The following is a 25,081-nucleotide window of genomic DNA, read 5'->3' on the forward strand; positions in this document are numbered from 1 at the left end:
CGTTAGTGTCGGGTCGGGAAGGGGTTCCTGACGTTAACCTTCCGACAGTCAAGTCAGCCCTCAGCTCAGTAGAGAAGAACAATATAAACAATAACTAGAGCGTATAGAATAACAATATATCGTATACCTCCGTCAGTTGATGGAAACTCCTTTTTATAGTATCATTTAGTGTCTGTGCACGCATGTCAAAACATATGCATATTTTCCAAAGCATCCTAGGAAAAGATAAATCAAAAAGTCTCCCTGACACCTTTCCTTAAGTAGGCACGTAAATCTCTGACGTGATAGACTAGAAGCTTATAAAGTACGATTCGCATACTGGACATGCTCTGTTGCTGATGACACAAACTTCCAAGAGAGTACAATGAGATATGTAGGTGGGTCCCCTTCTAGGCTGCCTGACGGCCACTCGGTCTAAGTCGTCTCAGTTCAGTCATACTGATCAGAGTTATCGTTCTATCTCCCACTCGGCTTTACTGCCATCGGAAGGCTACCTTTTATCCGGCCGGACATGCCGTCCGACAAGCAAGGAAGACGATATGTACTGTTAACCCAATCACACGTTTTCGTAGGATGGTCGTTCGAACGATCAAGTCTGATCGGCACGCCTACTCGGACAACTCTTCTGAATCCGGCCTTTGATCACTTTGACTTTAACCTTCACGTCAGCCACTCTTCCTAACTTTGACCCATCTTTAATGGAACCCCTCTTTATCATCGCATCAAAATACAATTTAAACTTTAATAAATAATCCTCTATATTTACATATTTATAATTATAATTTTAAAACTTTAATTAAAAAAAATATAAAATTATAAAAAAAAGTTAATAAAATATTAAAAATAGTTTTTACTCTTTTTTAATATCTTCAATTTTTTAATATTTAATTATTAAAGAATAATAAATAAAATTAATAATAAGAATTAATTTTATGAATAAAAATAAAAAATAAATAAAAATCACAATGATGCTGATTTGATCAAACGAACCATGGAACTTATTGCACAAACGAACGGTACGCATTCTTATTACGCACACCTACCCACACAGCTGACGATTGGGGCTAACCTTTGCACCCTATCTATACCAAACAGATTGCCTTCTAGACGGGGCAAACCTTCTAACGAATGAGATTTAATCCGACTGATTAAATATTTTCAGTTTTAATTTTTTTTATCAAACCAAACACCACTAATTTATATTAGACATTATTTATTTGAAGCAAAAAGGATTTCCTGCTCCTGGCTGACACCAGTCAACAGCCTCTTCTCAGAGTTAGAAGCTGGAAAAAGAGCAGTATTATTAACTCACAACTTACTCCTCAATTTTGAATTTTTTTTTTTGTCTTTCTTTCTAGATTAGATAATTATCAAGTAAGAAGCTGTCTTCTGCTCCATGTTAATAACTCATGGAACTCACAGGACTCCTAGGGCTCCCAAGTCCTGCTATTGCTGTCTCAATCTTTTCCTTCAACTGTTCAGTCCCCATTTCATCACCCTGCATACAGTTAGATGTTCATCAGATAATTCTCAGTGAGACAAACAGGTCGTTTCCATAATGTTCATGTGAATGGCATTGATTTGGTGTCAACAGATTCATGTGCTAAATGAGTTAAACATGCTGAAATTGTCATCTTTCAGTTTTTTTTTTTTAATGAACATGTGCTGAGGAAAAGAGAAAAGTGGATCTGATGATGTGTATAAAAAGGCAGCATGTTTCTCGAAGGCAAGGCACCTGCAATTAACGGCACCAAGTTCATTTTTCTTTTTTTCTTAGATTTGAGAAAATCTACCAGTTTATGAGATCATGCAGCGACGTCATGGTAGGAGGAAAAGGGGGGGATTTGAAATTGTTAGTCACCTCGACGAACAGAGTATGCAAGAGGCTGCCGGAGACGCAGGTGATGTTGGCCGTGATGATCTTGAGGTGGAGGGACTCAAAGAGCTCGCAGAGCTTGATCATGGTGTCTCTGTTTTTGTTGCAGGTGATGCTGATCACCATCGTCTTCTCCCCCGCTTCGCTCACTGTGAGCTGCGTTCATGGCCACCAAACGGATCAGTTTCTGAACAAAAAGGTACCTTTTTTTTCAATGATTGATCAAGAATTTGGAGAGAGAATTTACTTCGATTACTTGGATCGGTTCCGACGCAGACATCCTCTTCTTCTTCTTCTTCCTCTGGATCAATTGCAGATCATCGTAGAAGTCGAGGTCATGATCAGTTGAAGCCCTGTCTTGATTCAGCGATTCAAGCGCAGATATCTCAGCTTGCATCTGCCTCTCTTGGTCTTGGAGCTGCACGATGTAATCGATCGCGTCCTTTATGATCGAAGCCTTGTCCATCTGATCATTTCGATTTACATGGATCAGATCCAGTAGAATTCGATCGAAAAACATCATCTTGCTGGTTTGCTGCAAGTAAAGTAGTAATCACCTTGGTGATGTTGGGGACGACGCTGCGGAGGGCGTAGAGCTTCTCGTTGAGCTTCTTCCGGCGGTTCCTCTCCATGGAAATGCTCTTCGCAGTGGCGGCAGGAGACGTGACGCCGCCTTCCGGGGAGCTGGAGTCGTAGTAGCCACCGGAGATGGCCTCCTCGAAGCCCCAACTGCACAAGAAACCAGAGCAGAAGGCAGCTCTGCGAAATTAGCTCAGAAGGCAAAAACAAAAGCTACAAAGAATTGAGCAAGAAACTCATGTCTGCCAACAAATTGGAGGAGCAAATCGAGAAATGAAGTCGTACCCCTCGAGTTCCTCGGAGTCGATGAAGCGCTTGGTTTCCCAGTAGTTGCTGTATTCCCCGTCCATATCCATGGTTTGTGCTGTCGATTGGGGAAGGAGAGAGGAAGGAGAATTGGAGGGAGTGAGATGTGATGGTGCGCTATTTATAGACGAAGGAGGGGAAGGGAACTCCGGAAGGCGATGAAAGGGAAAGTAATCGAGCTTCCGAGATACGAAGACCACGAATCCGCGTCTCTAAAAACCACGTGCGTGACTTATGAATAAAAGGGGTATTATATATATATATATATATACCCACACAGAAATATTCCGCTGCGGAACGTTTCTTCAATACTGCTGCGGATCTGTCCTCGTGGCAAGTCCGTGTCACTTTTTTTTGTTAGAGTATATTAATTTTTTTCCAATGTTTTCCGCAGCCCTAATTTCTCCTTCGTCCTTCCTCCTTCATCGCGACGCGGCCGCAGAAGAGGAACATCCATAGCCGCGAGGAAACTACACAGATTTCTCCTTCCTCCTTCCTCGCAATGCGGCTACAGAAGAAGAACACCCACAGGCGTCTTCCTCCTTCGCCGCGCCAAGCTACAGCAAGGGTTTCCACCCCTTCCTCCTTCGCCGCGTCAAGCTGAAGCTAGGGTTTCTGCCCCTTCCTCCTTTGTCGCGACGCAACCGCAGAAGAGGAACACCCACAGGCGCCTTCCTCCTTCGTCGCGCCAAGCTGAAGCTAGGGTTTTTCTGCACCTCACTCCCCTCCATTTGTTCTCCTTAACGGTACAACCCCTTCTCATTGCTTGGGTTTCTGTTCTCTAATCATTTTTGACCTATAGTCTTGGTTTTCTTTTCAAAAATCGCTTGTGACCTATCTTGAATTTATGCATTTTGTAATATATAATATCTTGAATATTTGTCTGGGAGATATTGATTAAACCCTAAGTGATATAGGATTCATTAAAGATATTTTAAACTGCTTGGTGTGTGTATATAACTGTTTGACGTCACTTTTTTTTTTCTCTTGCCCTCTATTGTTATAGGACTTCATATTTCATCTCTTACACTGTATTGATTTTAACAGTAAATTATGAATGATCTTTGGGGAAGGGGTTGTACTAGTGTTCCTCACCTATATTGTAAAAATGGATTTGAGTAGGTTGTGCATTAGAAAAAAAACATGATCATATCCTTACCAAACACCTTATTTGAACCTCAAAGTACTTCGAAGCCTTAAAGCACTTTGCTAAAGATCTCCCAAACTCACCTGTATACTAGTTCCTAAAGCTGTCTTATACTTGTGAAGTTCCGATTGATGGTTTTATGGGTCTACAAGTAACCAGTTGCTTTCTTATTTTTCATCTTTTTGGAGATTGAGGACTAAACTTTGGGAAATAAAGGGTAACACCAGTTTTTTGCTCATCAAGATTGACAAAGGAAAAGAGTAAATTTTAGGCATAACTGCATAAGATTTATTAGAATTTTGGAATCAAGAACTATACCTATGTGAGGGAGATATTAATTAAACCCTAAGTGATATATGATTGATATTATAAACACTGTAATCTATTCTAATTTCTTGTAAATTGGATTAATTTTGTCTCACTGCAAACATTGATATTTAGGTATTATAAAATATGATGTATCATAAAATTTAGGTATTTTAATGCAAATTGTGGCTACTTTTAATGTAAATTGGTCAAATTTTTCATAAAATTGTATGATTTCTCATTACTTAAGCAAATTGCTATTGTTTAGCTTAATTTAGTCAAATTTTATTTTTTAGGTTGTGCTTGAATGACATCATCAAGTAATAACAACATCAACCATACCAAATATGAAACTGTGTGATGCAGGGACTGCGGACTAAGAGCATTGGTGCTGGTCTCTAGATCGATCAAGAACCCAGGGAGACTATATTATGGATGTAAGCATCATGGATGGTTAAAGTGGGTGAGGTCTGATACTGAAAATGAATACACTAATGATATACATTTTAGGATGTTGCCAAGAGTGGAGTCAAGGGTGGGGAGTGAACACATTGCTTATCCTGGACATAATATGGGAAATTGGAATGTACCGTTTATGGTCTGGATATTAGTGATAGTGAACTTAATTCTTTTGGCTATATACTTGTTTTGTTTGTTGGTTGGCCTAGTTAAGTAATACTAGTATTGTAATGTGATAAAGAAATGCAATTATGGATGATGTTGATATTTTTTTTTTATAATTTATGGATGGATATTAGTTTTGTGTTATGCTTATTACTAAACTTGTTGAAGAGATGAAATAGAACCAAGGTCTATCCTTTTATTTATGGATGTTTATGTTTGTCATGAACATCAAAATATTTCAATGGAACTATGGAATTTCAGAACAGAAAGCCCAAACAAACATATTTATCTCAGTTTCAAATATACTTTTGTAACGCAATGCCATATGCCTCTTATTGTTTACTCCATCTAGCAAGTTTTTTTTACATGAAAAACCCAATAAAATGGTTACGGAAATTTACCAAAGAGCGCATGTAAAGATCTAAATTTACCAAAAGGCATACGCTACTTTGAAAAGAAGTACGGTTTTGAAACATGCTAAAGAATCAAAAAATAGTTGGAACAATTGAAAACACGAACCAATCTTGACCAGGGAACATTAAAAGGAGCCGAACACAGAGCCATGGACAACATCCTCTGAGCCACCGCCGGATATCATCACCAGCTCCACGATCGGAATTCGAACGAAGAGAAAGGAAAATCGACAGTACAAGGATATCTTGTTTTTCTGTTGTTAGGCCTGATATGAAGAGATATCAGGCCCAACATAATAACAAAAGAAAAAGGAAAAAAGAAAAAAAAAAGATTTAAGTTTTTCAAAATGTTTATGTTTGTCATGAACATCAAAATATTTCAATGGAACTATGGAATTTCATAACAGAAAACCCAAACAAACATATTTATCTCAGTTTCAAATATACTTTTGTAACGCAATGTCATATGCCTCTTATTGTTTACTCCATCTGGCAAGTTCTTTTTACATGAAAAACCCAATAAAATGGTTATGGAAATTTACCAAAGGGCGCATGTAGAGATCTAAATTTACCAAAAGACGTACGCTACTTTGAAAAGAAGTACGGTTTTGAAACTCACTGATCAACCTAGAGACCTTAGATTGCAGCCATTTCAGGTCCTATAGATTTCTAAAATTGCAAGGAATCCAAATGTACTCTTCATTGCTATTTTCGGCATTCCTAGTGGTAAACCAGAGGTTTTGAAAAACCTAAATCTCTCTTTCTTTCTTTTTTCCCTTTTTTCTTTTTTTTTCAAGGGCATGATATGGGGAGATATCAGGCCCACGTTGGGCCTGATATGAAGAGATATCAGGCCCACGTTTGGGCCTGATATCTCCCCATATCAGGCCCTTGTAAAAAAAAAAGAAAAAAGGGAAAAAATGAAAAAAAAAGAGATTTAGGTTTTTCAAAATCTCTAGTCCCCACTAGGAAGCCAAAAATAATAATGGAGAGCATATTTGGACTTATTGCAATTTTAGAAATCTATTGGATTTGAAATGACTGTAATCTGAGCTCTCTAGGTCGATCAGTGGGTTTCGGTCAAAATCCACTGACTTAGAGAATTCGGATTGAGCCCATTTCAGCTCATGTGGATTCCTAATGCTGCAAGGAGTTCAAATATGATATTTATTATTTATTTCAACTTCTAAAAGATCTTAAAATATAAAAACCAAGAATCAGCAAAATAATTCCTATACATTTTAGGTTTTTCAAAACCTTTAGTCCACCACTAGGAATGTTGGAAATAATAATGGAGAACATATTTGAACTCCTTGTAATATTAGAAATCCACAGGAACTGAAATGAGTGCAATCGGAGCTCTCTAGGTCCATCAGTGGGTTTTGACCGAAACTCACTAATCGACCTAGAGACCTCAGATTGCAGCCATTTCAGGTCCTGTAGATTTCTAAAATTGCAAGGAATCCAAATACTCTCCATTGTTATTTTCGGCATTCCTAGTGGTGAACCAGAGGTTTTGAAAAACCTAAATCTCTTTTTTTTTTCTTTTTTTTGCAAGGGCCTGGTATGGGGAGCTATCAGGCCCATGTTGGGCCTGATATGAAGAGATATTTGGCCCAATGTGGGCCTGATATCTCCCCATATCAGGCCCTTGCAAAAAAAAAAAAGAAGAAAAAAGGGAAAAAAAGAAGAAAAAAGAGAGATTTAGGTTTTTCAAAATCTCTAGTCCACCACTAGGAAGCCAAAAATAATAATGGAGAACATATTTGGACTCATTGCAATTTTAGAAATCCATTGGATCTGAAATGACTGTAATCTGAACTCTCTAGGTCGATCAGTGGGTTTTGGTTAAAACCCACTAATGGACCTATAGAGTTCCGATTGAGCCCATTTAAGTTCTTGTGGATTTCTGATACTGCAAGGAGTTCAAATATGATATTTATTATTTATTTCAACTTCTAAAAGATCTTAAAATATAAAAAGAAAGAATTAGCAAAATAATCCCCATACATTTTAGGTTTTTCAAAACCTTTAGTCCACCACTAGGAATGTCGAAAATAACAATGGAGAGCATATTTGAACTCCATGCAATATTAGAAATCCACAGGAACTGAAATGGGTGCAATCAGAACTCTCTAGGTCCATCAGTGAGTTTTGATCGAAACTCACTGATCGACCTAGAGACCTTAGATTGCAGCTATTTCAAGTCCTGTAGATTTCTAAAATTGCAAGGAATCCAAATATACTCTCCATTGTTATTTTCGGCATTCCTAGTGGTGAACCAGAGGTTTTGAAAAACCTAAATCTCTCTTTTTTTCTTTTTTCTTTTTTTTCCCTTTTTTGTTTTTTTTTTTGCAAGGGTCTGATATGGGGAGATATCAGACTCACGTTGGGCCTGATATAAAGAGATATCAGGCCCAACGTGGGCCTGATATCTCCCCATATCAGGCCCTTGCAAAAAAAAGGAAAAAAGGGAAAAAAAAAAAAAAAGGAGAGAGATTTAGGTTTTTCAGGTCTAACAACAGAAAAACAAGATATCCTTGTACTATTAATTTTCCTTTCTCTTCGTCCGAATTCTGATCGTGGAGCTGGTTATGACATCCGGCGGTGGCTCAGAGGATGTTGTTCTAGTGTTTTGCTCTAGTGTTTAAGAATTCACTAATCAGATACATATACATTCTTTTTAATAGTGTTCTAGATAGAAAGGTTATATTCTTTTGCATTTACACAAGATCAGAAGATAGACATTCTTTCTCCTTTGGGATTCTTTATTTTTAATTTGATGCTGAGACTTAGCATATATACAATTACAGTAATTCAAAAGTGGTCATAGATTAGTGTTTCTCGGTAGATTGTTTGTAGCTATTTTGATTACAAGTTGAAGATGTGTACTTTATTTATTGATCATTTATTACCGTGCAATGTAACTGGAGTACAACAGAATAAACTCTCTCACAAGCACTATGCCACCTTGCACAGAATAAACTCTCTCACAAGTACTAAAATTAATAACCATGATATTGCACTAACAATTATCTCAACAAACAAAATAACTCAATTACATCTACTAAATCCAAATAAAATACATGGTATCAATTGTCCAGATTGTGACTGTGACTGATACAAGTGTGCATTAGTTGCTCTCAAATTAACATCGACATGTCATTCTGCTTTTCTGAACAAAGGTTTTCTATCCCGGGCAATCTAGCTGCAATCTTCCGAAAGAGAGCCTGAAAAAGTATGTATTCTGAAACAGTATGCGTTAGAAATATGCATTCTATACTAGATTCTTTAGAAGTATGCATTCAATACAAAAAAATGCACTAAATCAATCAAACATACAAATAAAGGAAATAGATGAATACTAACCATAGATAATTACAACATCCTAGCGCATGTTACTAGAACTTGTAACAATAAAGATAATTTATTAATCTCATTTTCTCAATACAATAAATCACTATAATTTAACAAATTAAAACTTTGATAGTACCCGCTATAGATCCCAAATCAAGTTCATATGTGTCGTCAAGACTGATATGATTATTATTTTCAATCGATCTGATAATTGACACATTATCATATAATAAATATAATAAAATAAATTTATTTGCAAGAAAACATATAAAAAAATGAAAAAAATGAATGACACAGACCCTTGTTGTAAATTGGGACAGTTACGCTTGTCATGTGATACTCCTCGTTGTCCACATCCACGACAAAGCCTAGAATTTGATGTAGATTTCTCCTTTGATGATTTTAATCTCTTCCCACATCCTTTTATTCTTACTATAGAATGATCAATAATACCAAGGCTCTCATCAATGGATTTTTTTCTTTGACTTCTATCACTGCATATTGTACTAATGGACATCTCTTGAATTTTATTGTAGATACAATCGAATTGTTCATCCAAGAAGATTGTCCTTTCATTACTCAAAGATGCATCATCAACTAACATGGAAGCTTTATAGGATAACCTCGAATGCCTCGACATCAAATACCTTTCTGAATCTGGATCATCAATGACATTTTACTCCCCTAAAGCATATATTGCTCCAACTTTTGCATCTCGTGTCCATCATTTGAGTATATACGTATCAGGCAAATGAAACACTTGGTTGATACGAAAAAAAGCTAACATATGTCTGCATGGAATGCCCTCAAACTCAAATTTTATGCAACTACACGATATGTAATCCCTTTGTTTGTCATGCGTGAGCACTCTTTATTTTGAAGAAGAACTTTGAAATTTCATCACGTGGTAAACCGCTGAGGCAACTCCTGTAAATGACTGTTGCACATAATAACTATGACTCTCGATCACTTCACTTTGAAACTTCAGCCATTTCTTTTTTGTGTACAGCTTAACCATTTGAGTTTCCATTGGCCAACTTGTATTAACCCTGGGCTGCTCATTCATATCAATATGGTCCGCAATTAACTCATTGTGTCTTTGATGTCTCAATGCTCTATTAAAACATGTGATAAAATCCATTAATGAGTTCTTATTTGAGATATATTTCTTGAAAAATGCATGTGAGCCTTCAGATCTTTGGCTACTTGACATTCCTGCAGAAAATACATGACTAAAATATGTTGGCACCCATCTGTGTCTCAATTCATACATCAAGGACAACCAATCATTTTTCTCTAAGTTAGCATCCTTGATAGTCTCTTCCCATGACTTCTCAAAATCATCAGGTTTTGTAGAATTTACAATGACGTTCTTTATGCTGTGATAGTGATTTCGAAAAGTCAAAGGGTCTAATTTATCTGGGAATTTATTCAATATGTGCCATAAACAATATCGATGCACCATTTGAGGGAAACTTGTGCAATTGCTTTTGTCATAGCAGGATCCTGATAAGTGATGATAATGTTTGGTGCACCTTTAGGCATGGCTTCTGAGAACTTTGTAAGAAACCAAACAAAAGACTCAGTTTTCTCATCACTAAGAAACCCACAACCAAAAAGAATTGTCTGATGATGATGATTAACCCCTACAAATGGTGCCAAAATTAAGTCATATTTGTTAGTGTTATATGTCGTATCAAATACAACTACATCACCGAATACACTGTATGCCCTCCTTAATATATGATCAGCCTAAAAACACCTACTAAATCTGTTATCTGAATCTATCTCATAATCAAAGAAAAAAGCTGAATTTTTCTCTTGCTCGGATGTAAAAAACTCTATCAATGTTTCGGCATCAATACCCTTTTGTTCGTCTCTTAAATTTTTCTCCAAATTTCTAATATCTCTTTCTGTGCAACCAGCTCCCTCAGGCCCTCCATACTCTATCTCCAATATTCGCATTTGCTGACAAGTTGGTACATTGGCCTCTGAAAACTGTTTTGTCAATGTTTTCTTTGCTGCTGAAACATTACGATGTGACCGTAGCAAATGCACCTTTGATGGAATCGAGAGTGGATGATTATGAGTTTCTATGAAGTTACTGACAACTCAATTATGTCCAGTCTGTTTCTTTGCAAATGCAATATTCGACTTACAACCTGTTCTAACTGCGCCACGTGCTCTTTCCCTTGATACATGATCAACTTTTGCATGTTTATTCTACCGCATTAGATATGTATGACCCTCTTTAAAGCAAACAATTTGTTTCCACGTTACTTCATTTGTTATCTTATTTTTCTTGCTTGTGTTTATCATTGAACTAAATCCAGCTTCTCGTGCATATTGGTTATAGAACGAATATGCCTCCTCTAGTGATGAGAATTCCATTCCAATTTTTGGCTTTCTATCATCTACAACTTGGGGAATAAATTCTTGATCATCAACTCTATTTTCTTCCATTTCTGAGAGTCCTCGCATTATATTTGACAATAGATAAGTAGATAAATAAATAAAAATTATAACTTATTTTTTATAAAGTAAAAATGGCAAACAATTTGATAGAGAAAAGTTCTAAATTGAATAAGAATAAATAAATAACCTCTATCTCTGTTGCATTGAAAAACTAAACAAGTCCTTAAAGATGTCCTCTAAGTTAAACACAGCAAAGTATAAGTCCTTCAAGATGTTACCCTAGGTTCAGCTTATCGCGACGAATGAGGAAGGCGCCTGTGGGTGCTCCTCTTCTGCAGTTGTGTCGCGACGAAGGAGAAAGGGGCAGAAACCCTAGCTTCGGGCGGCCTGTGGGTGTTCCTCTTCTGCGGCCGCCTTGCGACGAAGGAGGAAGGAGGAAGGAGGAAGGAGGAAGGAGAAATATGTGGAGTTTCCTCACAGTTGTGGGTGTTCCTCGCAGCTGTGGGTGTTCTTCTTCTGCGGCCGCATCGCGACGAAGGAGGAAGGAGGAAGGAGAAATGAGGAAGGAAGAAGGAGAAATCTATGGAATTTCCTCGCGGCTGTGGGTGTTCCTCTTCTACAGCCGCGTCGCGAGGAAGGAGGAAGGAGAAATCTATAGAGTTTCCTCGCGGCTGTGGGTGTTTTTCTTCTGCAGACGCATCGCGAGGAAGGAGGAAGGAGAAATCTGTGGAGTTTCCTCGCGGTTGTGGGTGTTCCTCTTCTGCGGCCGCGTCGCGATGAAGGAGGAAAGACGAAGGAGAAATTAGGGCTGCGGAAAACATTAGAAAAAAACTAATATACTCTAACAAAAAAAAAAGTGACACGGACCTACCACGAGGGCAGGTCCGCAGCAGTCCGGAAGAAACGTTCCGCAGCGGAACGTTTCTATATATATATATATAGATAATTTTATTATTCCGTATATGTGCACATCCTAATTTTTTTTATTTAAAAGTTTTTTTATTCTTAATACTATAACCTAACTTATAAATTTTAAAATTTTAAAGATAAAATTTTATTGACACAATCTAAAATAAAAAAAAAATAATCAAGATGCCTCATATCATCTAAGGCAACTCAACATACGAGGGACGCCCAGACCCCCACAGTTTAATATTATTGATTAATTGAAGAGCTTAATAATAGATTCAAGGATGAAACCATCTAATTTTTTAAACTATATTGTGCTTTGGAATCTAAAGAAATTTAAATTTATTAATGTTGATCACATCTATAGATTTATTGAGAAATTTTATCCTTTTATTTTGATCACAAGATTTGCACTTGAAAATGTAATTGGATCACTATAAATTTGATATTATTGATCATGAAAAATTTTAGAATTTATAATTATTTCTAAATTATGTCATAAATTAGTTGAAACAAATAAGTAATTTTTTTTCTGATTTATGATATTTTATACATAATAATTATATTATTTACTTATATATTAAATTTAATATATCTATTTAATTGACAAATTTATTCACCTTATTTTAAGTCAACAACATAACGAGTATTTTACATCATAAAATTTGTTAACCAGCTCCTCATAATAAAATGGAAGAATTTTTAATAGATTCTATAATTAATATACGTTAGAGTTGATTGAAAAAATTAAAATCAATATGATAATTAATATTTTGATTTTAAGAAAAAAAATCTAAAGTACAACTTTAATACTATTTTTTCCGTATTTTTAAATATATTGAATATTGAATAAATTTTTATATTTTTATAAAAATAATATTGACCGTCTTTATATTTTTAAATTAATTAATTAATTATATCAATTATAATTCACCATGAATCTTACATAATTTAAAATCTGAGGTACGGCCGAGTAAAATAGATACAAATTTGGTGATCTTCAAATTCATTTAATTGACTTTTATTGACTTGTAAAGAGTTTTTTTTCTTTCTTTTTCTACTTTGGAATATATGCTGTCTTACTTTTTATCTGTTGGTGTCGTGGCCACTGTCCGCACGCGAATCACAATGTGCTATGCGGGAATTAGCTTAAGTCAACGCAGTCGATTGAATGGGAACAGTTGAATAAGTCTGCCGTCGTCATATATCGTGACGTCACTCTGAGGTAGACTGCACACTGTTCTACCAATAGGGGATTTTTTTGACTTTGACCGTTGCTTTTAATAGTTGGATTGTGCTGACGTTGACTTGCAAGCAATGGTGTGACACTCTTTATTCTTCAAGGACCGGGGCGCGCATTCCCACACATGGTGTGTCGAGTTAAATAACAAGTATTGATTTTAGAAAAAAAAAAATACAATTGAGTATTTTTTTTAATATTTAAAATTGCCTAAATAATTTCACGTGTCAATGCGTCACTAAATATTTGGAGCCGCGTCAAATCAATTTTTAAGCACGTCAAAGGTGTGACGATAGCCATTTTTGGCATCTACCAAATAGTCACGTGTCCAATAATTAATAGGTCCCGCGTTTTCTAATCAAATGTCGAAGCGTAAAAGAACTATCCGTCGCGTGCATGTTTTGATTTATTTTGATGAGTAATAAAAAAAAAATTATAAGACTGAGATTGATCATATTAAAAATAATCAATAAAATAATCTAGATTTATTATTAAAAGCATAAAAAGGAAGCGGCATCTTGTTTATGTAGTTGCTGAGTATTTTAAATACGATGTGTTTACTCCGACGGAAGAGAGAGGAAACTCCTACGGAAGGGAGAGGCAAGGGTTCAAAAGTATGAATTTGTAAGCTTTCTTCCTAGTTGATGTTCAGGAGGGAGCATGAGCGGATAAAAATTAAGTTAAAATAATGGTCGGTCCATTTTTAAAAAGGTATTAAAGTATTATAATGATCAGTTCTATTTTGGTATCACCTCAAGATTCATGCACAGAAAAAAAAAATACATTATAAAAGAAAGTTTTCATCTATAAGCGAAGGCACACGAGGCTACGCTTATACATTCATTTCTATGATTAGTCACTGACTTGAGCATCCGAGTATCTACGCCGGAGACCCCTGTCTAGCCCGGTTGCTAACGCTCTTCTCCCCTACTCTCTTTTCTTAGCATGCATGATTGATCAGTGTGGCCAGTTTCTCTCGCGGAATCTTTTCACGGTCAACATCAAAGTCACGCGCCTAGTATTTCATTTCTCCTAATTTTAGACAAAATCAAATTTGGTTACTGTCTATGAGAATCTTTGCCTGAACCTGAAATGTGGAGATGAAAGATACTGGATGACTCACTACAGTTACCTTGTCGCAAGAAGACTTGGAGCTACTAATAGCAGCTCGATCGCAGAGATTAGTACAACAATAACAAGCAGCAGCAGGAGGTCCTTTGCCGAACGACCCAGTGATATCAATGACAGGCCCTCATACCTAGCGGGGAACTCGAGTGGAGGGCCTGACCGAGTTCCCAACATCTCCTCCTCCAACCGGCTTCACGCAAGTGCCTGTGCAACTAATCAACTTGCTGCTCGTGCCACCCTCCTCAATTGTGAATCATGGAGCATTGTTCCGCACAAGGTGGTGCAAAGGCTCACCTCGGGCTCCAATTATCTTCTAGATGCGAAAGGAAAGAAACAGGATCTATTGTAGAGCATCAATAGATGACCCTTTTTGTTTGCATGTTTTGTTGGTGCATTGTTCCGCACAAGGTGGTGCAAAGGCTCACCTCTACCAAATTTGTGGTACATGTTTTGTTGTTACTAAATCTTTTTTGGCTCAATATATTCCTTAGTAAAATGACCATTTTTGTCACAATTATAGCAAGTCAACTTCTTTTAGATTTTTGTCCATACTTCTTTCATTTAAAATTCTTCTTTATTGGGCCTTGTCCAACCGTGCCAGTGACACCAGCTTTTTTTCCCTTTCACTTTCCTTTCTTGAACTATGTTTTCTTATTCTTAGATCCAAATGCTCCAACAAAATCTTTAGCTACAAAAATTTATCCAGAAATCCTTGTGGATTCAAGACTCTCCGCTTCTAGTTCAACATGGCGTGAGGCATTAGTAAAAGTCTTGATACTTTTACTATAAGTCATATTTTATTTCATCATCTCCCAAGAATCAAAAAGGGAATAGATAACTACCTATATTGTTCATCAGTCAACTCAGGATTAGCAACTTTTAGCTCCTGATTCATATTAGTCATTTCTCTCAAATGTTGGGCTATGCATATATTCGGATACTTTTTATAGTTGTCAAACTTAATTATCAGCTAACAAAGTTTCCTCAAGCTAACTCTACTATATTTATCTCTCAGGGCAACCCAGACTGCATGAGCTGAAGATAATGACTCATACTCAAATACCAAATCATCCACTATCAAATTAATCAATACATCCTTAGTAGTATAGTCCTTTTTCTTTCATGCATTATAGGCATCAATATCACATTTATGTTGTGTTGTAGAACCATCAGCAAGTTCTTTCATAAATTGATTCACAACTTCTAAAACTTCTTATTCCTTAATAATACATTGTATCTTGAGATATATGTCATATCTAATAGTTATCCTCATATAGTTTCTTTATCATATAGTTTCTTTATCTTATTGAGTTCAGCTATGATATTCTTAGTTACCATAATTTATCATAAATAAACACATTATTTAGCTATTCAATGTAATTCATATATATATAATTTGTGATTGACTCAATATAAATCTAAGTTGATTTACCAAATTAAATGGTAATTAATTATATTTTTATTCATCATTTGTATGATATAATCTAATCAACATTGATCAATTATATTATACACATCCCATTAAATAAATACATCATCATATGAACTCATCATTTAAATGAACTAATCATTCTTTAAAAATTGTTAACACATAACATTGTTTAAGTTTGTCAACACATAACAAAAGATTAGAACTAATCTAAAAAAGTAGATAGGTCACTACTACTCCCACTAGAAAAGACGCTAGTGTAGTAGTAATCAATACAATCCCTATCTTCCTTGGTTTAGTTAAGGCAATCTCAAGTAAATCAGTTTTGAAATTCTCTATTGGATCCACATGAGAATCCTCTTCTGATGTAACGATCCGGCCCTTTGGCCTCTTGGGCGGCCCTTGCGGTGGCCCTTATGTCATCGGCCCATTTGGCGACCTCTAATGTTGTCGACCGATGACCCTTTGGCCGGTTACTCACTAGGACTTTCCACCCCTGGCAGTGGATTTTTGTCTTCCCCAGAATTCGAACTCTAGACCTTCAGGCTTAAGTAGTAGAGTTTATGAATCCTGGTAGCGAAGTGAGCGGTCGCTCACTTAGCTACCAGGATTCATAAACTCTAGTATTTAACCCTGGAGGTCTAGAGTTTGAATCCTGGGGGAGGCAAAAATCCACTGGACAGGGGTGGAAAGACCTAGTGAGTAACGGCACGGCCAAAGGGTCATCGGTCGATGACATGAGAGGTCGCCAAATAGACCGACGACATAAGGGCCGTCAGTTGGGTCACCGTAAGGGCCGCCCAAGAGGCCAAAGGGCCGAGTTGTTACAATAAAAAGGTGCCTTTTATCTTGAGTGGCACGAGGCACCCCAAGTGCCATTGCGCTTCGTCTGTTCGAGTCAGATTAAGTCAGATTCTTTAAATCAAAACCAAGTCCAAGTCGATTCAACTCGGTGCTGACTTGATCAATGTACCCACTCAGCAAACTCGAGTCACTCAGTTTAAGGATAATGTTGACTCTTCGAGCCAGCCAAGTTCGAATGGCTAGCTTGGTCCTATGTTCTTATAAGAATTAATCTAATAAGAACTATTCCAATGGGGTCTTTGCCCAAACCCAATTTTCGAGCCAAGCCCAATTAATGATTCAAGCCTAATCGATCCAAAGCATGGAGAACAACAAAAATTTATTTCAACATGGATTAAAAAAAAACTAACATTTTTTTCTAACATATGCTCTACCAACATGCATTAATTAAAAAAAATGCTAACTTTTTTTTTTACAGCGGGAGATGTGGGAGATATTTTAAAGAGACAGTAAATTATTATTATTACTTTTTTAAGAATATAAGATGAGTCTGTTCTGAAGAATTATAGATATGGATTGAATAGAAGATTTTAATGGTAAAAATTTTATATTTGGATATATCTTCTTACTGAATAATAATATCATCTCATGAAATAGAAAAAAGTAGATTTGTGTAGTCTTATTAATAATGGAAGTTAAGTATGTGACTTGTACATCAACGTGTAAGAAATTGTCTAGTTAAAAAGGTTCTTAAAATATCTAAAGATGATTAAGGATAGTGAAAATCCTATTACAGTACATTGTGATAATTAAGTTATTATAATTTTTTCTAAGGATCTCAAATTTATAGTAAAGATAAATATATAGAAATTAAGTATAATATTATAAAGGATATTATTAGCAAGAAGAAGGCAAGCACGACGGTCACTAGTTGGCGACGACGGTCACTAGTTGTCGTCGCCAACTGCACACGAAGGATAAGATCTTCGACAGATCACTATTAAGTGTTTACAATTTATAGATTTCATTTTTTGTATTTTCATTCTTTAGAATCAACATTTTAAAATTCTTGGTGGCAACGCCCCATGCAAATAGGAGATACATCATATGCGAGTATCATGATGAACAATTTGGAGTAGTTTCATAATATAGTAGACTTGTCCCCTCAGTCTCCTCAGATGAGTCTAGTGGTCAGCGCATGAGGTGTTGTCACAATGAGGTCTGGGGTTCGAATCTCGATAAAGCCGAAGTAAATACCTTCCTTATGTGTTAGTCATTATTCCAAAGACTAGTAATCGCCCGTGATTTATCTCCTCCGTGTTAGTCTTGAGACGAATTGACAGAGACGCGGGAGACGAGCTGCCACAATGATATACCAGACTTGCATGCAAATCAATTGAAATCCAAGATATACCTGGCTAGAGTGGATGAGCGAGTCAGGGATGCTCTATTGTAATTCTCGGGCTTTCAAATAGACATCTTACCATTCAGATATTTGAGTATCCCATTAGTGTCAATGAAACTCAGAATTTTAGATTACACGCTAGTAGATACCATTATCAGTAAAATCAAGTCCTGACCATGCACAATACACACTTTCGTATGCGGTAAACTAGAGTTGATAGCATCAATCTTGCAGGGAGTTGAGTGTTTATGGTTCTCTATCCTCTCACTATCACATGTCATCATTGATAGAATCTATGTACTATGTAGAGGGTTTGTATGGATAGCTAGTCACCCCCATATCTTGGACATAAATTTGCAAGCCGAATGAGGAAGGAGGCTATGGACTTGGAACCTAAAGGAATGGAACAAGGCTCTACTGTCCAGAGTCTTATGACATATCCAGTGATCCCGTCCGAAGGCTGAGTCGGACGAAGGCTGGTCGCGACGGCCTGGTTGCTGACGGAAAGTCGTGGGTGATTCGGCTCCCACGGGCGGCTGACGATGCTGCAGGTCCCTGCACACACTCAGGCGATCCCCCTCCTCACGTTAGAGACCAGAACCCAGGGAAAAAGTTCCCGGATCATGCCCTCCGACGCTCAAGTCAGGTACTTTTTCCCCAGAAAACGCAAAGAGACAGAAAAAACTGACTGAAAGTGAAAAGTTGTGGAAAAAAAGTGACGAGAGAGTGCTCCCCGCGTATGAAGAAGCCTCTCCTTTTTATGCCCCCTTCTCGCTTCTAGAACCTGTCATCCTGTCAGAAAGCGTTAGACGCTGGGCTTTGTCGTGTAGTCTCGGACACCTGTCGTGCTGCTATTGATCGTGAAAGCATCTTCTTGTTTTCGAAACCTCCGCCTTTACACATGAGTTTTGTCTTGTAATGAAGGTCATCTGTCAGACTGCTATTGGTTGTGAAAGCATCTTCTCATTCCGAAACCTCCGCCTTCGCACGTATCGCTGGTATGTAGTGATTACCCCTTGACGGGAAATTGTGATTCCCCGACTCCCGCACGGCTTAGCTCATCCGATCTATTGTGGCCTGCATCTGCCTCGCATCCTCCGATCAGATCCAACCTCTAAGCATCACCTGCCAGTCGGGCTGACTCTGAACAGCTCTGCCAATCCCGGTCTGTACCCTACGCTTTGTATTTCCTGGCCCTCGACCGCAGGCCTGTAGATCGGGTCATCTCTAAACAGTTCTGCCGATCCCGATCTGTACCCTGCGCTTTGTATTTCCTGGCCCTCGACCGCAGGCCTGTAGATTGGGCCATCTCTAAACAGCTCTGCCGATCCCGATCTGTACCCTGCGCTTTGTATTTCCTTGCCCTCGACCGCAGGCCTGTAGATTGGGTCATCTCTAAACAGCTCTGACGATCCCGATCTGTACCCTGCGCTTTGTATTTCCTGGCCCTCGACCGCAGGCCTGTAGATCGGGCCATCTCTAAACAGCTCTGCCGATCCCGATCTGTACCCTGCGCTTTGTATTTCCTGGCCCTTGACCGCAGGCCTGTAGATCGGGTCATCTCTAAACAGCCCTGTCGATCCCGATCTGTACCCTGCGCTTTGTATTTCCTGGCCCTCGACCGCAGGCCTGTAGATCGGGTCATCTCTAAACAGCTCTGCCGATCCCGACCTGTGACTTGTACCTCGCCTGTCGTCTCCCTTTGTCTTCCTACTGCTTTGCCCCTTCGATCAACAAGTCTGCCGGGCCTCTGGCCATCCCCTATGCTCGATTCTGACTGCCCCGTCAGCTTGACTATTGACTGCCAAGTCACCTTGACTATTGACTGCCACATCATCTTGACTTTTGACCGCTATATGACCTTGACCCTCCTTATCCTTTCCTTTTGGGCCCCTCCATTGTCAGCCGTATCACAGGACATGCAAAACTCATTGTGAATTAAGTGGATTCATCACACAGACATGAGGCATGCAGACCTATGGATTTGATAGGTTAAGTGTATTAACTCACCATTGATTAAGAAGTTGTTGCACATCAAAAATGAGATATACTAAGCAGAGATAGGTAAAGAGGTTGATAGAGCTTATAAGTATTTCATGAGGATAGAGACTAGATAACCATGAATCAAACACTGTGTGAAAGTTGTATGTCTAGCTTATTAACGCCTTCACAATTTAACTGCTAGCTAATGGGAGCTGGCCACCAGAGACCGCTAGCTTGCCCAATCACAAACAGGGAGAAATGTCAGAGGCTATTTCACTTGCAAAAGGAGATGATTTTCCATTCAGATGCTATGGACTCCTCCTGATTCGCTACATGATTTCAATATCTTTCATCTAATAAATTCATTCAAAAAAAATATTATCTAAATTATCTCAATTTCGTATATAAATTATAACTTTTTTATTTTTATTTACTTTATCAATGTATTTTATTAGATTTTTTTTCCAAGAATAAAATATTTAATTAGATACATTGATAAAGTAAAAATATATTAAAAATAATAATTGAGATACGGAATTAAGATAATTTAGATGATAATTTTTTCAGTTAAATTTATTAGATAAAAAGCGTCGAAATCGTATAATAGACTAAGAGGGCACTAAGAGATTTGAATTTCTAAATTGGATGACTTCTTACAAAAGAATATTTAATTTTTAAGCAGCAATATCGAGACACTCAAATTTTGACGAGGGTGAGACACTTGGTAACACTTGGTTATAATGCACATATGATTCACCATATAATATATGGATGATTATTAGGGTGTGTTTGGTTCAAATTATCATGTATAACCTTAGTTATGTGATTACCATGTAATCACATAACCAAGGTTATGGGGAAGAAAACATAACCAAATGTTGTTTGGTTCAACCTAGGTAATGTAACAAAAACGTGTTTGTTTGAAGGTTTTAATGAATACCCTAATTTAATATTTTACCGTATTACCCTCAGTTACAAAACCAACTATACATAATAATAATATTATTATTATTATTTATTTTTTTTATGTTTTTTTACTTTTCTTTTTCCGGTATATTTTTTTACTTTTTTATGTGTTTTTTTATTTTTTACATTTTTAAAATTTTAATTTTTATTTATTTATTTTATTTTTAATTTTTTTATTTTTAAAATTTTAAAATTGTTAAAAAAATTTAAAATTTTAAAATTGTTAAAATTTTTAATTTTTATAAATTTTTAATTTTTTAAAATTTTTATTTTTTATTTTTAAAATTTATATTTTTTTAAATTTTTTTTATTTTTTTAATTTATTTATTTTTTTAAAAATACATTTTTAAATTTTAAATTTTTTTAAACATTTTTAATTTTTTTTTTATAATTTTTCTCTTTTTTTCATGTTTTTTTCTTATCGGAGGGTATTTTTGGTAAAAAAAATTCGTTAACCCCGGAATCAAGAAAAATCTTAGTTTTCTAAGGTTTTCTGATTCCGGGTTGCATGACCTTTTGCTGACATGTCGGGCATGGAACATTATTAGGGAATCATCGAATACCTAAACCAAACAAGGTTTTTGTTGATAACCTTGGATGGATAACCAAGGTTATCAAGAATAACCCCGAACCAAACGCACCCTTAGGATGGTCAATTTGAATTGAGTTCTTTAAATTAATTCAGCTAGTTAAATAATTTAAGTGAATTGAATTAAAATTTTATTAATCTATTTAAAAATAAGTCTAAGTGGATTGATTCGCTCAAGTTGTGAGCCTAGGCGGGCCTCACAACCCGACCCATGGCTGACTTAGGTTGGCCCATGAATTGAGAATTATTTATTCAAAACTTATAATTAAAATGGAAATTCAATAGGCTCATGAGCTTCGTCTATTTAATTTACAACTCAAACTTAAAAATTTACCATTATTATATATATTTTACTTTTTAATATACTCATGAGTTAACTCACCAAACCGGTAAGCCACCTAAGATTCGATTGAGAATTTCCTAGTCCAATAGGATGGTAGCCCGCCTCACCTATAATTACAGATTGACCCGTTTGACATGTAAGAACTAGAAACAAAACTATTTTTGAAAGGTAGAGGATGCATATAGAGAGTACGTATAAGAAAATTCAGATACGTATAAAACTTTGAACATCTATTCAAATTTATACTCTATCCTAGAAGGTTGAAGATGAATATTGTACATCTCTGTTTTTACTGATTAAATATATAAATATTTACTTATTTAAAAATAATTAAAAATTATAATTTGTCTAGTAATAGAAGGATTTACTATTTAATTTTTAAAATAAACGTGTGGTTGATTGCTATTTTTCTATTGGAAAGAGACATATGTCTACCAAAGCTATGTCTTAAAAATAATTAGAACATGTTCATGCTACATCATGATTCTATGAAATTTTTAGACATCCTTAGGAAAGTGATTAAGATATAGAATATTATCATATAAAATCTTGGATATAAACTCAGTATATCTTAGCATATCTTCTTTCGTATCTTAATTATTTATACTAATGACTAGTAGTCACCATTTATCTCTCCCAACTCTTTTACCATATGATTCTATGAAATTTTTAAAAATATGTTGAGAGATTTACTTGGTTTATTTTGATATAGAAAGGAAAAGTCACACGATTTTTATTTGATTCCATCTGTTTATTTATTTTAGCAAAATATTTATAATATCAATTATAAAATGCCAATAAAAAGAATTTAGGTAGTTGGCGTACATCCAAATATATTTTCCATTGACTCAATTTGTAAAAGTATTCTTTGTTCTTTTTTTAATAAAAAAAATGTGGGTTTTGGTCAGTCAATAAACGTCACAAAAATTATATTTACTGACCGAAGATTGCTCATAAAACAAGCTAATTAAAGAAGCTTTTGGGAGACGTGTAGTAAATTTATTAAAAGAGATTTGATTTTATTAATATATTATTATAATCTAATCTTATCAACTTGTTTTAAGTCAAACTAATTTGTTTGAATGCCATTATCTTAAACCATATTATTTATTCCATTTTAAGTACAAATTAATTTGTTCAGAAATCAAATTATTTAGGTCAACAATTTTTTTTTTTACCCCAACAATGGTGCAGCGATATTTTTTAATTTTACAAATCCCAATTTCAAAACATTAACAGATAAATATTTTTAATAGGCTGTTGATTTAAGAATACTAAGCTGATGAGTCGTTTGCTACGTAATACTTCCCGATTTATCTTGATAGTAGGTAGAATTAAATTTATCTAAGCTCATCCATCAAAGCAGATAGATTTTTCAGGTTGAAAGACAATGAATGATAAGAGTCTTGAGCCAGTGGAGCAAAGAGCATAACCTCCATGGACAGAGAAGAGAATCCAAGCAGAGGAGGAAGCTTTGAAAGGGCAGAAGGACAAGAGCGTTGCATGACTGTCCTGTCGTCCTGCTGAATTGCCCACAAACCCTCCAAGTGCACTTAATTCCTCTTCTCTTTCATTGTTCCCTGTCTCATTCTTCCCCTTTGCGTCTTCCTTTGAAAATCACGATGCCAATGAACGAGAAAGGTGGAAAACCCCAGAAAAATAATCTATCAAGTTCTCTCACTCTTTCTCCTTGCCAATGGAAAGGACATGAATAGAGTCCACTCTGCTTTTTATCTGATTTATGTCTGTTTCTGCCATGGCAATTCTGATTCCGTGCTATTAATTTTTTTTCTTTTTTGTTTCAGAAGCTATTCATTATTTCAATGAGTTATTGAAACTCCGCTGGAGCTCAAACTTGGAGTAAAATTGTTTTACAGCGAACTATTCAACAGCATTTAACTAGATTCTGGTTTTCTTCTTATCATCTCAATGTAAGATTTTTTGAGAGGTTGTGAAATAAAAAAAACTGAACAAACAAGTTTGAATCATTGTGAGCATAAGATTAAAGGTTTTTATTTTAAGAACAATAGTGAAATTTCAAGACTACTCTTCTCTCTCAAAATTTAGAATGTGGGTGGTGCCATAGAAATATTAAATTAAAAAAAAATAAACAAGGGCGATTTGATAGTGTAGAGTCCATGGAAAAAGTTATTGGAAGGTTTTTTAAATGAAAAGAGCAGTGGAGTTTTTAATGTTTTTAATGAGGCATAGTAGGGATAAAAAAAACACTCATCTAGAGCTTTGAAATTGGAGATGCCCACTCTGAAAAAACAGAGATGGGAGATGCCCTAATAGATTTTTTAACTCTTCCTTGGGAGTCATCAAAAGGAAGTTACTAAGAAGAGAAGAAAAAAAATTGATTGAATCATGTGATTTTTAGGGTTCAGGATGTAACCGTTATAAAAAATTTTCAAATACTCTGAATATTTTATGTCATTGTATATGAATTTTTATCATTACTTTAAAATTATTTTTATCATTACATGGTTAGAGTTTTAAAACTATTTAATTTTTTGCATGTTGATGTTAAAGTATATTATCTTTTATTTTAAATGAATTTTATTTAGTTAAATTTAGAGAAAAGCTGTGATTAAAAAACCTACATTGGTTGTAAATCAAATCTTTTGTCCTCAAATTTTTCTGTCCCCGTGTCCCCTGCCGATCGGACGGACCAAATTACATCTTAAGGCATCATGACATCTTTAAGATGTGTGCAGTATCCTCGTGATGTGTAAGACATCCTTGAGATATAATCTGGTCCGTCCGATCGATAAGGGGACACGGGAATAGAGAAATTTGGGGACAGATGGTTGGGCATGGACAATTCTAGCATGAACACTTTGCTCTCAGAGTTAAATTACCATGTCCCAGGAGTGAGTTTATTGAAATGCATACAACATTTCATTGATTGTTGACATAGAGTGTTGGATTTGAGCAGGCAAAATGCAGGGAAGCAGCTGCTGCTGCTGCTGCTGCTGCTGCTGCTGTTGTGAGTTCGTTCCTTCTCATCTTTTCACTTTTCTTTCTTCCTGAAAGGATATTTTTCACTGCCTTTCTCAACTACAGTACTTTGATTCTTTCAAACATCACGAAACTAAATAATTATGAAGCTGGAAAATAATGCACGGCCCGGGACGGGAGGAACAAACTCGATTGGAAACGATAAGCCTGCAAGAAATACGAATGGTAGGAACAAGCAGCATCTTTCACAGTTCCCAATACAAACTCAAAGGACATCGGTCAAAAAGCTACCTTTTGATCA

At 36.1% G+C, this 25,081-nt stretch overlaps 2 protein-coding genes across 3 annotated transcripts; one reads left to right on the top strand and one right to left on the bottom strand.

Moving 5' to 3' along the window:
* Positions 1-1,196: 1,196 nt before the first annotated feature.
* LOC122017172 (transcription factor bHLH35-like) lies at positions 1,197-2,871 on the bottom strand. The gene is made up of 5 exons (XM_042574711.1): positions 2,741-2,871; positions 2,434-2,605; positions 2,124-2,342; positions 1,862-2,032; positions 1,197-1,498 (listed from the first exon to the last, which is right to left on the bottom strand). The coding sequence occupies exons 1-5, from the start codon at positions 2,809-2,811 to the stop codon at positions 1,400-1,402; spliced, it is 732 nt and encodes a 243-aa protein (XP_042430645.1). The 5' UTR covers positions 2,812-2,871; the 3' UTR covers positions 1,197-1,399.
* Positions 2,605-4,949, top strand: LOC122017173. Of its 2 annotated transcripts, none has more exons than XM_042574713.1 (3): positions 2,605-2,984; positions 3,156-3,507; positions 4,511-4,949. In XM_042574713.1, exons 1-3 carry the CDS (start codon positions 2,920-2,922, stop codon positions 4,523-4,525), a joined length of 432 nt encoding a protein of 143 aa, XP_042430647.1. In that variant the 5' UTR covers positions 2,605-2,919; the 3' UTR covers positions 4,526-4,949. The 2 variants fall into 2 exon arrangements, with proteins under 2 accessions (XP_042430647.1, XP_042430646.1); XM_042574712.1 differs by having other exon boundaries at positions 4,581-4,949.
* The last annotated feature ends 20,132 nt before the right edge of the window (positions 4,950-25,081 follow it).

The sequence above is a fragment of the Zingiber officinale genome, chromosome 8B (assembly GCF_018446385.1).
Source record: "Zingiber officinale cultivar Zhangliang chromosome 8B, Zo_v1.1, whole genome shotgun sequence".
Lineage (NCBI taxonomy): Eukaryota > Viridiplantae > Streptophyta > Magnoliopsida > Zingiberales > Zingiberaceae > Zingiber > Zingiber officinale.